The 16735-nt window shown below is 40.0% G+C and overlaps 2 protein-coding genes across 2 annotated transcripts; one reads left to right on the top strand and one right to left on the bottom strand.

Annotated features, from left to right (window-relative positions):
- Positions 1-974: 974 nt before the first annotated feature.
- On the top strand, positions 975-9480 carry LOC311176136 (uncharacterized protein; the record flags this gene model as incomplete). The annotated part of the gene is given in 6 exon segments (XM_084241454.1): positions 975-1914; positions 5791-5962; positions 8502-8548; positions 8551-9041; positions 9045-9275; positions 9277-9480. Coding segments are annotated over 6 exon segments (2004 nt in total). The 5' UTR covers positions 975-1055.
- Positions 9481-12796: 3316 nt separating this feature from the next.
- Positions 12797-13726, bottom strand: LOC311175888 (olfactory receptor 7E178-like; the record flags this gene model as incomplete). The annotated part of the gene is made up of 1 exon (XM_084241060.1): positions 12797-13726. The coding sequence occupies one exon, from the start codon at positions 13724-13726 to the stop codon at positions 12797-12799; it is 930 nt and encodes a 309-aa protein (XP_084097186.1).
- Between the last annotated feature and the right edge of the window lie 3009 nt (positions 13727-16735).

Below are 16735 nucleotides of genomic sequence, written 5' to 3'. Positions count from 1 at the left end.
GGAATTAATGTTGAAATATGGGCTGAAATGAACACTATGTCTTTAGAATAAGCTCATCAGTCATAGCAGTATTACTTTTAAATTCTTCTGGATGCATAAACTTATCAGTGGTTCTAATTCTTATTATCCTCCTTAATGACAGATCTCACAGTCTAATTGGAGACCTTGTTACAAAGCATGTAATGATAACAATGTGGTAAGTCATACACACAGAATATACAAACACAGTGACAGCACTGCAACATGGGCCACCCTCACGGGGTGGGCTGAGGTTGGTATTCAATAGTCTCTTTCTGAACACACAGGATTTTGTCAGGTTCTTTTACAGAAGAAAAAGGTGGGCTGAGGAGTTATTGTTTCAAGTTCTTTACATTCACGTGTATATTGTGTCATTACCATTACCTATACTAATGCCTCAGAGGGGGTCTGTCACTGGCTTAGGGGTCATGCCTCAGAGGGGGTTAGTCACTGGCTTAGGGGTCACTACAATCCTAGGGAAGGTGTTTCCTCATTCCAGATCCTAGACTGATGTTTACCAACAAGGATTAGCCTTTGATGGGATAATTATGCAGAATCTCTGTGCCATTTCCACATTGCCAGGGGAGAAACTGTTGGGCCAGTTGGGCCAGAACCACTGCCTGATCCACCAGGAGTGGCTCCTGGTGCTGTTCCTGCCATGGAGCAGAGTGGCGTTGGGGTGTCCACAACACACAAGTCCTGCCAAATGCTAAAGACCCAATCAGGCTGCTGCCAAAGAAGTGGGTGTTGCATTAACTGAAGCTAATTACTATTGGTGTTATCATTGGATGCCTCCTCATTGCACTATATTTGTGCGTAATTGTGTTAACATCCATCACAGCATGAAAGCAGATCTCCTTTCCCAGAACATTTGGTTTAGTTTCCACTGGTTGATCATCAAACTCTGCTCCTTCTCTTGTAGTAGACACCCCAACTACTTGGAAACAGGAAATCATTCAGGAGCACCCCAGTTCCTCCTCCGGGGCCTCTCTGACGACCCTGCGCTGCAGCCCCTCCTCTTTGGGCTGTTCCTTTCCATGTACCTGGTCACCGTGACAGGGAACCTGCTCATCATCCTGGCTGTCAGCTCCGACTCCCACCTACACACCCCCATGTACTTTTTTCTTTCCAACTTGTCCTTTGCGGGCATCTGTTTCACATCCACGACCATCCCCAAGATGCTGGTGAACATCCAGGCACAGAACAAAGGCATCTCCTACCTGAGATGTCTCACTCAGGTGTATTTTTTTAATGTTTTTGCTGGACTGGATACTTTGCTCCTGACCGTGATGGCCTATGACCAGTTTGTGGCCATCTGTCACCCCCTGCACTACATGGTCATCATGAATCCTCGCCTCTGTGTCCTCCTGGCTTTGATATGTTGGCTCGTCATTTTATGGGTTTCCCTGGTTCATGTTCTTTTGATTGCACAGCTGACATTCTACACAATTACTGAAATCCCACATTTCTTATGTGAGCTGGATCAGATTCTAAAAGTAGCCTGTTCTGACACCTTCATCAATAACATCTACTTGTATGTGACTTATGCCCTGTTTGTTTTTTTTCCTGCTACTGGAATCCTCTATTCTTACTCTCAAATTGTCTCCTCCTTAATGAAAATGTCCTCCTCTATCAGCAAACATAAAGCTTTCTCCACTTGTGGGTCTCACCTCTCTGTGGTCTCCTTGTTCTACGGGACAGGCCTGGGGGTCTACCTCAGTTCTGATGTGACCCATTCTTCAGAGGAAAGGTCAGTTGCTTCAGTGATGTACACGGTGGTCACCCCCATGCTGAACCCCTTCATCTACAGCATGAGGAACAAGGATGTGAAAGGGGCCCTCGGAAAGCTTCTCAGCAGAGCAGCCTCATGTGTTTTATTGGCCTCTGGCCTCAGAAGTTAGTGAACATTGTGGGTCCAGGTGGTATTATTGCAAATAGTAATATCCTAATACCCCCGTTAAAATATATATATATATATATATATATATATATATATATATATATAGTTTTGTTTTGTTTTGAAAAAATGTTCTGTTCATCATATTTATATGTGTGTGTGTGTGTGTATTTCTATAAGCTTCTACCCATTGTCTCACTCAGTGTTTTTTTTGTTTGTTTTATGCCATTTATGCAGTCAGTTATTTTCTTCTGGACTGCTTTCTTATGAGATTTACAACCTCAGATATGAAGCACCGATACACACTCTTGATTCGGTTTCCTTAATAATTGTCACCAAATGTAGAAGTTTTGGGTTCAACCACAGGTAAAAATAAGGACATAATCACCTTAAACAAAGAACTAGAGGGTATGCATCTCATATATATCTATAAGGATGATATACTTTTTTTTTTTCAACTGCACATGGGTCATCCTCTAGTTTAAACACATACTGGTCACAAGACAAACATCAGCAAATTCATGACAATTGAAATCATACCAAATATCTTTTCTGTTCATCAACATACTTAACTACAAATCAAATACAAAAAGAAAGCCAGGAAATATTGTTATCCTTTGAGAACTGAACAGCAGCCTACTGTGACTGCCGGGTTAATGAAGAAATAAAAAAAAAAAAATACCTCAAGACAAATGATGAAGACAAAATCTTTCAGTACATGTGGGACACAGCAAAAGCAATTGTAGAGGGAAGTATACAGCAACACAGGCCAAATTAAGAAACTGGAAAGAGCCCAAGAAAACAATATTGTTTCTCCTCTCAAGGAACTAGGAAAAAAAAAAGAATAAAAAAAATCCAATATCCAGTAGAAGGAGGGAAATAATAAAAATTAGAGATCAAATATATATATATATATATATATATATATATATATATATATATATGGCAGTGCAAAAGATCAATGACAACAAAAGTTGGATCTTTGAAAAAACAAAAATAGACACGACTACCTTGGCTCCCAAAGAAAAAGAATGAGAAAGCTCAAACATAGGATCAAACATGAAAGAGAAGAAGTTATAAAAAGACACTGCAGAAATTCAGAGGATAAGAAGAGATTACTGAGAACATTTAACACAAACAAATTCAACAACCTAGATGAGTGGACAGATCATTAGAATGATCCATTCATCCAAGACCAAATAGGAAAGAGACAAAATCCAGAAGACCACTCATAAGCAAGGAAATTGAAAGTAATCAAAACTCCTCCCAACCCCCAAAACAAAAGTCCATTACCATATGGTTTCACCAGGGAATTTTACCAAACCTTCAGAGATGAAGTAATATTATCCTGCTCAGACACTTTCAAAAAATCAAGAATGAAGGAATTCTCCCAAACACATTTTATAAAGGCAACATTATTCTAATAACAAAACAATTCATAAAAAAAGACAACACAAAGAAGGCAAACTACAATCAACCTCCCTAGTGAACAATGACACAAAAATCCTCAATAAAATCATAGCAAACCCAATGCAACAATGGATTAAAGAGCGCATATGACATGACCAACTAGGATTTATAACAGGAATACTAGGATTGTTCAACTTCTTGACTAATATAATTCACATTAATTAAAAAAAACAAAAATACATATGATCATATGAATAGATTCTGAGAAAGCACTTGATAAGATTCATCATACATTTATGATGAAATCCCTGGAAAAGTCAGAGTAAGTTGAATGTATCTGAACATAATAAAAGCCATATATGAAAACAAACCCTTACAGCTGACTATAGAGGGGAAACATCTGGCAGTGGGAGGGGGAGGGGTGAGGACAGAGTGAAGGGAGCACATGACTGTGCAGTGGACTCTGGGTGGTTTGGTGCTGGGTGCAAGACTGTGCTGACCTGAAGGGGAGTCCGAGCTCTGAGACACCAGCAGTAATGCAACCCGATGTTACCTCCATAAGGAAATTAAGTAAATACATAAAGAGTAGATTTTACTATTGTATACAATGACAACATTTCTTATCTTGAGTAGATTTTTTTCCCTTTTATTATTTTGAGATATTTTAATATGAAAAAAACAGAGTAATACAGCAAGTATGTACACTCCAACTTGCCATAAAAAAAAAAAAAACAAAAAAAAAACTATGAACATCCAGAAGTATTTTCCTCCGTTCACTTTTCTCTTTAATACACTCACTGCACAGGCAGTGTGGTAGGTAGAGTGTGTCTACGTTATAAATCCTTTAAATAAAGCCCAGCAGCTTCAGAGAGATTTTTATGTCCCTTTGAGCCACAGGAGCCTCACTCTTGCCTTGGGAAGCAGCAGCAAGCCCTGCGGTGTCGTCTTCCAGCCCAGGCTTCTTGTGTCATTGACTGTGTGTGTTTCTCTCCCTAAGATTCCATCATGGTAATATCTCCAAATTCTAAATGAGGTTCTGATGTTTACTTATCTTACTTATAATTTCAGAGTGTCAGCTTTGCTCATTTTATTTTATACAATTATTCTTTGGCATAAACATTTCAATGTCTTTTTTGCCTTTGTGGTTTATCTTTTACATATAAGGTCTAAGTTGTCACATAATTTGACGCAAAGTTAAAAATAGCACCTGTAATTTTATCACCATAATTATAATCATTGCCTTTATTTGAAATAAAAACATTTTACAGGGCCTCCCCGGTGGCGCAGCGGTTGAGCACTGGGTTGTGAAGCTGCCCGCAGCCTCTGCAGCGCCGGTTCGATCACCGGCTGCTCCCCGGCCACCGGAGGAGGGTCCCACATGGCGCGCAGACCTCTCCTGCCGCCCACTGCTCCCCTCAGCAGTGTCCTTCGGTCCTTCTGCCTGCTCTGTTCCCCGCTCTGGCTCTGGTGAATTCTCTCACCCTCCCGTGCTTCTGACTGTACCCAGTGCTTGTATAAACAAAACAAACAAACCAACAAATAAATAAAATAAAACATGCCTCTATAAAAAAAAAAAAATTTTACAGATTTCACCAAAAGTTCAAATATGTATTTATAAATTTTGAATTTACTCCTCTTATGATTTATTTTTCTTCAGTAGGAAGTAGAGACTAATTATTTATCAAAAAACCTTCCTCCATTCCCTGTGGCTTATAAATGATCCCTTTTTACTTTCACTTGTGATATGTTTTTCGTTGTGGTCTGATTCAGCCCTGGTCCAATTCAAATTGCTATTTAGAACACATGCTCTTAGTAAATTTCTGTTTCTGTTTACTAAGTTACTCATTTTAAAATTGGAAATAAGATCATGTGAGGAGTGTCTGTGCACAGCAGTGAGCTAACATGACCCAGGCTGTGGTGCTCACATATTTCTTAGCAATGCGACATGTTCTGTGGTCACCGTCACTTCTGACAGGACAGGTCTGCTTAGGATGCTGTAGAGACTCAGAGGCCCTGACAGATTGTTATCAAAATATTTTGATTCACAAGCACTAGGTAGCTCACACTCTAGGGGGAAATTCTGTAAAGATTCTCACAGTAAGAGCATACCTACGAGAGGAATTCCCAGTGTAAAGAAAACAGGCCTCTATTCCCTGCGTGGGGACAGAGAGCACAGTCTTCGCTCTGTTATGATTCTCGCTCTATCTCCCTAAGGGCTAAATGTTCAAAACTAGAGTAACAATAGGAGGTAACAATAGGATGCTTTTATAATTGGGAGCTTTGAGAATTCAAACTGCATGTCCCTGGAAAGATAAATGCTCCTGTCCCAGCCCTCCGCCCCAAGCTGACTGACCTAAGACCAGAAAAATAATGTTACTGAGCCTGGTCTATTTCCCTCCATAACTAGAGTCATTTCTGTGCCTTTTCTGGGACCTTCCCCACCCTCTATCATCCCACCCCCCAAGCGCCGGCAGCTCCTTCTCCCTGCTGCGGTCTGGAGCTGCATTTGGACTTGGTAAGTGTTTGGCAGAGGAGCGTGTGTCCCCGTGCGTGTGATGGGATTCTGCCAGCAGTGGCCCAGGAACAAGGACACGGTGCTGGGGACAAGGAGCTCATTGAAATGATTAAAAAGTTTAGGTTTGTGTCTTTGTAACTTTTAAGTTTTTTTATGGAAGTAACACTGTATCTAACTTTCAGGTGTGCTTATTTATAATCACCCCTGCATATTATATTCATATTAAATTCACCCCTAAAAGTTGGTATTAGTTCTATTTTCAATCATGCAGTTGACCTCATTCCCCATTCTTCGTGCATACCACTTAACTTGCAGATGTTTCTAATTCTTATTGTCCTCCTTAATGAGAGATCTCACGGTCTAATTGGAGACCTTGGTACAAAGCATGTGATGATGACAGTGTGGTAAGTCGTGCTCACAGAATTTACAAACATGGCAACAGCGTTTTGACGTGAGCCACCCTCCCCGGGGTGGGGTGATGTTGGTATTCAACAGTCTTGTTCTGAACACACAGGATTTTGTCAGGTTCTTCTTAAAGAAGAAAAAAGTGGGCCGAGGAGTTAATAGTTTCAGGTTCTTTACATTCATGTGGCTGTGTCTTTAGCATCACCCATACTGATGCCTCAGAGAGGGGCATGTGCCCACAGTCACAAAGCTAAGAAGGGGTGGGTTCAAATTTAGGTCCAGTGGATCAGAACAGGGGTGGGAATGTGTTCTCACACAAAGACTATGGTGATGTGCATGAGTGAATTGGTGATGGGAATGTCGCGGGCACTGCACCTGAGAGGAGAAAGCTTATGTTGTACAAAAAGGAAAAAAGATGTAAAATATATATATTATAAAAAACAACAACAAATTTAGTTCCATGATCTGGATGAGACAAAATACTGTCTTCCCACCACTCTGAAAGCATAAAATAACTACCTCGAGGGTTACAATGTCAACTGATTGAAGATGATGTTTCTGAAAACCCACATTTTTATTGATGCAAAATATGTTTACGGCATCCTTTATGATTATAGGCTCTCCCCTTCAGGTGTTGTCACCACACCACACCCAGCTCCAAAGCCTCCATAGCCTGTGACTACAACCCATGGTGCTCCCTCCCTATTCCCTTCTCCTCCCCCATGGTAGCCTCAGTTCTACAGTCAGAATTGTAGGGTTCATTACTGGTTTGACTTTATCTGACCATTTGTTTGCTTCTCTATAGAGAACAGTATTTGGTCAACATCTCTTGCATACAAGTTGTAGAAATCAGTAATGTCATCCCTATAGAAAGGGTAAGATTATAAGAAAAATTTAGAAGAATATAAAGCAAAGCAAAGGGAATTGGTGACCAGAAGAATCTTTGTTCTACTGCAAGTCTGTACCATTTAGCGCATGATCCTTTCTTTCGTCTGTGCAGCTGTCACTAACGTCACCGTGACCTAAGATGAAGACTAGTAGAAAAGGATTTGACTTAATCTGTTGGGAAATGATAACCACAATAACTTAGACCAGCAGACTTTAGTGCTGATCCCCACGTTTAAAAACCTCAAATCCATCATCATCATCTCTCTGAGTTTCTCTGTTCTACACGGAAACACACCAAGCACTCACTGATACCCAAGTTTAAGTGTCCACCTCGCTCTCTCGATCTTTGCAGACTACATTCCCCAGCTTATAATATTCACTGAGTCATAATATTATAATCATTTTCAAATGGCTATAAAGTTGAGAATTAACACTGTAGAAGCTAATGAATTTTATATTTATTGATATAAATTTTTAAATTTATATATTACAGCAATTCCTACTCTAGCATTAGCTAAAACCACTCCAGTTCAGAGTGGTCAATTCTCTTATAGTGACAATATTTGAGATCTGGTTTCCTAGCACCTCTGAAGTGTATGGTACAGTGGTGTTGGCTGTGATCCCCACACATGCAGTAGGTTGACAAAATTTATTTTGTTTTACCTGAAAGCTGGCGCCCTTTAATGTGCACACTTGTTCTTTAAAACATTCTCAGAAGTGTCACACAGTAGTGCAATTAATAACCTTATTTCACAACTAAGAAACCAAGGCATTCATAGGTTATATTGTTCAAGACCAAAGGGATGTAGACCTAGGACTTGAGGCCAAGTAGTCAGACTCTATGTCCATCCTTTGACCAGGGTCCTTATTGCCTCACCTGGCTTGATGGTTAGTCACTGGCTTAGGGGCTACTTCACAATCCTAGGGAAGGTGTTTCCTCATCCCGGACCCGTGACTGATGCTTCCCATCAAGGTTTACTCCTCAGATCATTATCCACAATCTCAGTGTCATTTCCACTTTCCCAGGGGAGAAACTGTTGGGCCTGGTTGGGCCAGAATCACTGCCTGATCCACCAGGAGTAGCATCTGGTGCTGTTCCCGCCACAGAGCAGAGTGGGGTGTGGGTGTCCACAACACACAGGATCTGCCATGATGCTTATGAACCAATCAGGCTGCTAACTCCATAAATGGGTGTTGCATTAACTGAAATTAATTACTTGGGTCGTCACTGATGCTTCCTCATTGACGTATATTAGTGAATAATTGTGTTAACATTCATTATAGAGCGAAATCAGATCTCCATTCCTAGAACATTTGGTTTAGTTTCCGCTGGTTGATCATCAAACTCTGCTCCTTCTCTCACAGCAGATATCCCAACTACATGGGAACAGGAAATCATTCAGGAGCATCTCAGTTCCTCTCCGGGGCCTCTCCGACGACCCTGAACTGCAGCCCCTCCTCTTTGGGCTGTTCCTATCCATGTACCTGGTCACTGTGCTTGGGAACCTGCTCATCATCCTGGCCGTCAGCTCTGACCCCCACCTGCACACCCCCATGTACTTTTTTCTTTCCAACTTGTCCTTTGTTGACATCTGTGTCATCTCCACGACCATCCCCAAGATGCTGGTGAAGGTTGAGGCACAGAGCAAAGGCATCTCCTACACAGGATGCCTCACTCAGGTGTATTTTGTAATGATTTTTATTGGACTGGACCATTTCCTCCTGACCCTGATGGCCTATGACCGGTTTGTGGCCATCTGTCACCCCCTGCACTACATGGTCATCATGAACCCCTGCACCTGTGTCTTTCTGGTTTTGATGTGCTGTTGCATCATTTTCTGGGTTGCCCTGGTTCATGTTCTTCTGATTATGCAGATGAAATTCTCTACAGTCACTGAAATCCCACATTAATTCTGTGAGTTGACTAAGATTCTGAAAGTAACCTGCTCCGACACCCTCATCATTAACATCTACTTGTATGTGACTTCTGCCCTGTTGGGTTTGTTTCCTATTAGTGGAATCCTCTACTCTTACTCTCAAATCATCTCCTCCTTAATGAAGATGTCGTCCTCTACCAGCAAGTATAAAGCCTTCTCCACCTGCGGGTCTCACCTCTGTGTGGTCTCCCTGTTCTACGGGACAGGCCTGGGGGGTCTACCTCAGCTCTGCTGTGACCCGTTCTTCAGAGAAAAGCTCAGTTGCTTCAGTGATGTACACGGTGGTCACCCCCATGCTGAACCCCTTCATCTACAGCATGAGGAACAAGGATGTGAAGGGGGCCCTCAGAAAGCTGATCAACAGAGGAGTCTCTTGTCCACTGTGGGTCTCTGGGCTCAGTAGTTTGTGAACATTTGGGTCCAGAAGGTAGTTGCTGCAGTTTCAGTATACTGATACCTCTTAAATATTTTAATTTATTGCATTTTGATAACATAATTATATATATGCATTTCCATTTCTATTAGTTACTCCTGTGACTCACTCAGTGTTTTTTGTTTTATCTTTTTACAGCTGGCAAGTTCTATTTTTGGTACACTCCTACACAATTAATATTTCCAACTTTGGGGCCTCCCTGGTGGCAGAAGGGGTTAAGTCACAGCGCTATGAAGCTATCTGCAGCCACTGCAGCATGAGTTCAATCCCCAGCCAGGGAGCTGACCCACATGGCACAGCAGATTTCTCCTGTCTGCCCGCTTCTCCCCTCAGCAGTGTATTTCAGTAGATATGCCTGACTGCTCCCCACTCTGTCTCTGGGGAATCCTCTCACTCCCACACCTCTGGCCTGTACCCTAGTTTTTGTATGCATAAATAAATAAATCTTTTTAAAAAAGAAACAATCCAAATGCCCAGAAATAAATGACTGGATCAAGAAGATATGGTATATATACACAATGGAATATTACTCAGCAATCGAAAAAGATAAACTCATGCAATTTGCAGCAACATGGATGGAGCTGGAAGGGATCATGCTCAGCGATATAAGCCAGAAAGAAATAAGTCAGAAACCGGATGGTTTCACACATAGCAGGAATTTAGAAAACCTAAATAAGGGACCAGGGAAAAGACTAATTATAATAAAGTAAAAATCAAAATCAACAAGCAACTATAAACCAGAGTCACACTATGGCAGTGGGCAGGAGAGGAGGGAGGTGGGTCAAAATAAGGGGGTGCAATCGTATGGGGAATATAACCAAAATGAAAATGCATACATTGTGCAAAAATGAAATATGATGTAAGAACTATATTAAATAAAAAAATATATATATATTTTGTGGGACCCTCGCTTGTGGCCGGGGAACGAACCTACGCTGCAGAGGCTGAGGGCAGCTTTGCAGCCCAGTGCTCAACTGCTGCGCCACTAGGGGAGGCCCTAAAATAAAATATATGAAAAAAAAAGGATTCCAACCTTAGCTTTAGCATGGGTACAGAGTGCTGATATGCTATCCTTAATAACTGTCCTCATTTGTTGAATTGTTGACCCTACCTTGGTTGTACATTTTTTCCATGAAGAAAGCAAATGCAAATAATACAAATATCATCCCAAAATCATAGCGATGTTTAAGCGTTCTTGAAAATTCCAATGGCAGCGGACCACCTTGGGCTATTCATGAATGGAATGCGACTATTTTAGTGTTTTCTCACAATCCGACCTGCTGGCTCAGCGTTAGCATCACCTTTCCTGCTGCGTAATGAAATTGTGCTTGAGTTCCTCTTTTAGTAAGGACTCCCCCGGGCTGCTGCCTGCAGACGTGGGTGTTGCATTAACTGAAGATAATTGCTTCTGGTAAATGTTTCTTGGTATGTTTTCTCTTTCGCACTAGCCTTTTCAGAAGAGACTGGGACTAGCTTGACCAGAACCTGGCATCTGAAACTGAGCCTTCATCCTCTCTTTGTGCACCATTCCAGGAGGAGACTGGTCTGATTTCAATCTCAAAGTAGGAATGTAGGTTTGAGAGATGGTTTGTTCATATGTTGTATAGTCTCTCCCAACTGGGAGAACCCTTGAGAATTGCTTAGCTCTCTCCACTTTCCTTTTTTCCTCCTTCCCCACCCCACATGTTTTTTAAGTGTTATTTCTTATTGCATTTGTACAGTACAACAACTAAGCTCTGATAACATGCAACAGAATAAAGCAATAACGTGTCTTTCAGTTGTTTTTTTCATTTCTATGGTTCTCTGACAATACCCGCAGAAGGGGCACATACACATTTGCAGCAATTGTTCATCAATTAGTTCAGTTTTTGAGAAGACTGTTGATAGGATTGAGTGTGCAGTGAAGTCTGCAGTCGTAACTGTTTGGAGTAATAAATGCCAGCACATCTACAATTCCCAAGCTCTTCTCTCAGTTGTTACATAAGGGCCAATGTTTAGCACCAGCTGGAACTTTGTTTACCTGACACATGGTGGCAGGAGTGACAGGAAGTACATCCCCTCAGAGACAGACTTTGGAAAGAGATTTGGGGTGGACCAATTCTTCAGTCCCTAATATGGGATGATGCCGAGGTTTCCATTCTTATCATTTTCCAGATCTCCCAAGAGGACAAAACCTGGCTCATTGTCTACTGTATCCCACATAAAAGTTTTCCTTAATGTCTTTCTTTCCTCTTTCCCATTTGTGTTTCTTTCTCCTTTCAATAAAATGCTTGCATTTGAACTTTGCCTCTGCTTTTTGTGTTGACCAAGACTATCACAGAGGATGGAGCCTGTTCAAGACAATATTAGGGAAGGAAAAAGGATCCAGGAAAAGAAACTACTTATGGAAAAAAAAGAACTATGCCTCTCTCCCCTGCTGAATGCTGTCTCTGATCCCCTGGGTGCTCCTTGTTGTACAGTGGCACAGGTGCACTGTCACAGAGAATTATGCTCTCTCCTTTCAGGTTGGAGGGGAATCCTGGGGGATTGCTGGGCACAGAGCTGAGAGCCCTTCCAGTGAACTGTCCCCACTGCGGTCTCTCTGCTCTCAGTTTCTCCTTCCCTTTCCAGTCGTCTCTGGCTTTCATTCTTGCTGTTGTGCTGGTTCTCTTTTCCCAGCGCTGTATCAGACGTGCCTGTCCCTCTGGTGCCTGTCTGCAGTGTTCCTGAGGATCACAGCTCCAGAGTCACGCTGGTCTTTCCCCCCATCTAAGTAGATATTTTTGTAGGAAAGTCACATTTAATAACTTTATTCAAACCAAGCATAATAACACCCCTTTTTAAAATTTTAAAAAAAGCATTTCGACCAAAAGATTAAATAGTAACCCTACCTGTTCTGAATCTACTCATGGTTATTGAAAGACAAGAAATTAGTAGATTGAGTGTTGCTAAAGATAGTGTTTATAACTTTCTAGTAAATATTTTTAAAATACTATGAACAATATGGAAACAATGACTAGTAAGAAAGGGAAAGGTATTGTTATTTCTAATTATATAAATAAGACTGATCATTATTAAGATAGGTGGGTAGTGGACGAAAATAATGAGAAAACATACTATGTGACTTTGTCATAATGGGGAGTCCAGAATGAAGAATTCTGTTAGAACTATGCTAAGATAAATAAATATGTACACAAACATCAGAGTCCTGTGGGTTATACCAGGTGACTGCGGGTTCGGGAATTTTGTTTCCAATGTTTTCTGTCACTGCCCTTCTCAGTGGCTAATCCAGAAAGACGGCACAGCTAGTGATGTCAGGTTATTCTGCTGACAACCTTCCCCAGGGCGCTCTTGATGTCTTTGTTCCTCAGACTGTAGATAAAGGGGTTCAGCATGGGGGTGACCACAGTGTACATCACAGAGACCACTGCGTCCTTCCTTGGGGAAGATGACACAGCTGAACTGAGGTACACCCCAAGGCCTGTTCCGTAAAATAAGCAAACAATGGACAGGTGAGAGCCGCAGGTGGAGAAGGCTTTGCACTTCCCACCTGAGGATGAGACCCTCAGAATGGAGGAAACAATCTTAGAGTAAGAAAAAATGATTCCTGCAATAGGAATAAAGCCAGAGATCGTCCCGACAAGGAAAATGACAATGTTGTTGGTGGAAGTATCAGAACAGGCAAGATTGAAAAGTTGAGGAACATCACAAAAGAAATGAGGGATTTCCACATTTGTGCAGAAGTTAAGTTGTGACACCATCCAACAATGAATCTGGGAGTCCAGAAGGCTGATCAAAAATGACACCAAGACCAATAAGCCACAGAGGTGGGGGTTCATGATGACCCGGTAGTGCAGGGGGTGGCAGATGGCCACCAGCCGGTCATAGGCCATCATGGCCAGGAGGAGACTGTCCAGACACCCAAAAAGGAAGAAAAAAGACACCTGAGTCAGGCAGCCCATGTAGGAGATGGATTTGCTATTGGTCTGGATGTTAGCCAACATCTTGGGGACGGTGGTGGTGTTGAAGACGATGTCAGCCAAGGACAGGTGGGAGAGGAAGAAGTACATGGGGGTATGCAGGTGAGGGTCAGTGACAACTGCTAGGATGATAAGCAGGTTTCCACACATGGTGACGAGGTACATGAAGAGGAACAGCCCAAAGATGAGGGGCTGTAGTTCCAGATCTTCTGAGAGTCCCAGGAGGAAGAGCTCAGAGAAATGTGTTTGATTCTGTAGTTCCATATAGTTGAAAGCCCTTATTTTTAAAGAAATAGAGTGTTGGAATAAACTAAATAAGTATGGAGGCACACAGCTACACATGTGTATTTTTTATAAACAAATTAAAAAATCTTTTTTGAGGAACATAAGCATTTAGCAATATTTCTCAATCGTGGGAAATTCATTGTTCCTAGACTGATGCCTGCGACATCACTTGTTTCTATGCAGTCATGTTAGATCATCTGAGGCACAGATTATTAGTGTGACAAGGATGTGTTAAGGTAACAATTCCAAGAATACAGTGAAATACAAGTTTTGTACTTTTAAAGGAAATGTGTACAATTACTGGTAGCTGGGAGAGAAAAACAGTCATTGTTTTCAATGACTATAATGGGTTTTCAAGAATGTGTGGTTTTATACATCAACATTCCAGGGAGCTAAGTGTTCATTCAAAAATGCTTGTGTTGTCAGGGAAGTATTTTCAAATAATCACAAATATATAAATGATTAATCCTGGTTAACTTGGCATGTTAACTCAATAGATATATTTTTACTCAATACATTGAATCACACAGCATTACCTATTCTGAAGATTAATTTATAATGCACTGATGATAAAACAGTAATTGCATTTTGAATGCTATCATTTTAAATGTTTTTCAGTATTATCTTCAATTATAACACAATCCCAGGAAAACCTCTGAGATTGAGCTTATACAGTAAAATATTTGTGTTATATTACATGTAAATTATTTGCTCTTGCTCACAACTGCCTAAATATATTTTAATTATAAATATTGGCAAAGTATTTTTTTTATCAAGCCTAAACTTCTCAATTTTATTTAAAGAATGTGTTAGCTTGGATATCCCAAAGCCGGATTTAAAAACTTTCATTGTTCCTTAAGGTGGCTTAAGACATCTTAAGGTGTCTTTTTGCTGAGTTCAAGATTTATTCCTACTACTCTTTGCATATGAAAGGTTTTATTTTATTTACAGTCCACACATGAGTGAAACCATCCAATATCTCTGCTTTACTTTCTGACTTATGACACTCAACACAATCGCCCCAGGGAACGGGGTGAGAGAGGAAAGGGTGGGGGAGGGAAGAAGATGGGTATGAGGAAGGACGGTTGGGTTGGGTGAAGGATGAAAGAAAAAGCATAACAGAATGCCTGACGCAGTGTTTTTTGGAAAATAGATACTTTCAATACCATCTTGAACTATTTGGTAAATGTGAAGTAACCAAATGGAAGTCTTAAGGGAATTAATAGAAAAAGTAAATTAATTAAAATTAAAAAAAATAATTTTCAAGTCAGTATTTTCTCATAGGGGAATTGAATTATTTTATATTTAGCTCCCTAATTTCAACAGGCCTTCACTGTCTGATGGGTAAAAACATTATTGAGCTCTGGAAAAATTAAAAAGGAAAAATGAGAAGCAAGGAAGAATAAACACCTGGGTATTTTTCTCATAACTAAATGAGTAGATTAATTGAACCTACTGAACGGTCCCAGAATATATCACCCAAAACAGGCCACTTTGGCATAAATATTGAGCTAAAAGGAAATTGAGAACAAAAAGATATTTGAGAGAGAGAGAGAGAGAGAGAGAGAGAGAGAGAGAGATTTTTATCCAATCCAGTTTTCCTGTATCATTTTTTTTTTTAAAATATGACCTTCTCTACCAATTTTTGGATAATATTATCATGAGGAAAAGAGAATCTTTTTAGTGTAGTCAAGCTGGCTAAAATTAAATGATTTACTCATTAATTATAAGGTTCAACATTTGAGATTTTTATATTGATAGTGTCCCTATCAAACTAGAAATTCATTTTCTTCCTATATTTAAAGGAGATTCTTGCATCACTGTAAACTATTTTTTTCTAAATGTTATGTGGTTCACCTGTGTCTGATTCTGTGTCTTATCAAAATAATTTTTGGATGTCATGTTTTCTTTATCGTGTCTATGATTACTTAACAAAACCAAGTCTTCTCATTATTAAAAGAACTATTATATTTTATTTTCTCAAGTTTATTACTTCCTGTACCTGTCTTTAAAATATTTTGTAACATTGGTAAATGGAGGGGTATTCTTCATAGTGACCTGCCCATTTATTTGGTCAAGAGTTTTAAACTTTGGATATTTGTAACAGTGTCCCATGATAAATTTGTCAACAGAAATTTTTTAATCTCAAGTTGACTTAGGATTTACCAGAGAACTTCTGAAAAATCTCAAAGAATCTGTTCTCTCATCTTGCAAAAAATTACACTTCTGAATGTGTTATATTACAGGTAAAATATTTGCAAATAGAAGGTAATGTTTCATATAAAATACATTTTTATAAATATATGCTATTATTATATTTCAGAGGCTGTGTAAAGTCCATAGTAATTTCATAATGTCTTTACCATGTGTGTTGTCATTAATAATCTCGTTTATTACCTCGAAATGTTGTATGTCACAGAAATGCCCGGGTTTTCTTATTGATTATTTTGTCATATTCCCTACCCTGGCCTTCTTAACTATGGTCATTTTAAGTTATTATTTGTTTTTGCTGCTGAGGCAACTGTCATTTGAAACCTCAAATCCAATCACAATCTAAGTTTTGCTTCATTTTTTTTTTCCTAAAGGGCATTTAGTTGCATTTCATTGTGGCTTTAATTTGTATTTCATTAATGATCTGTGATGTTAAACATCTTATTGTGTGCTTATTTTACCATTTCATTTCTCTCTCTCTTTCTCTCTCCCCCACCCCGCTTCTCTCTCACACAGACACACTTTGTTGCCACAATTCTTTAAAATTAAATATTGTAGATTCTGTTCAATGGAACATGGTGGGTCCTTTAGAAGATCTGTGACATTAGATACACAAAGAACTGATTTATTTTTGTCTAGTCCTCAAGAATATCCCTTGAAAGACATGAAATTACAGGTAGGACGATTGAGTGTTGATAAGGCACACCGATAACACTCTCTTTCTGTGAATCAAGGAACAATCTATTTCTTTAAAGGATTTTTTTCTAACCTATTCTG

Source organism: Talpa europaea (assembly GCF_964194135.1).
Source record: "Talpa europaea genome assembly, chromosome: 8".
Lineage (NCBI taxonomy): Eukaryota > Metazoa > Chordata > Mammalia > Eulipotyphla > Talpidae > Talpa > Talpa europaea.
The sequence above is the reverse complement of the archived record's forward strand: the minus strand, read 5'-3'. Positions and strand labels throughout refer to the sequence as shown.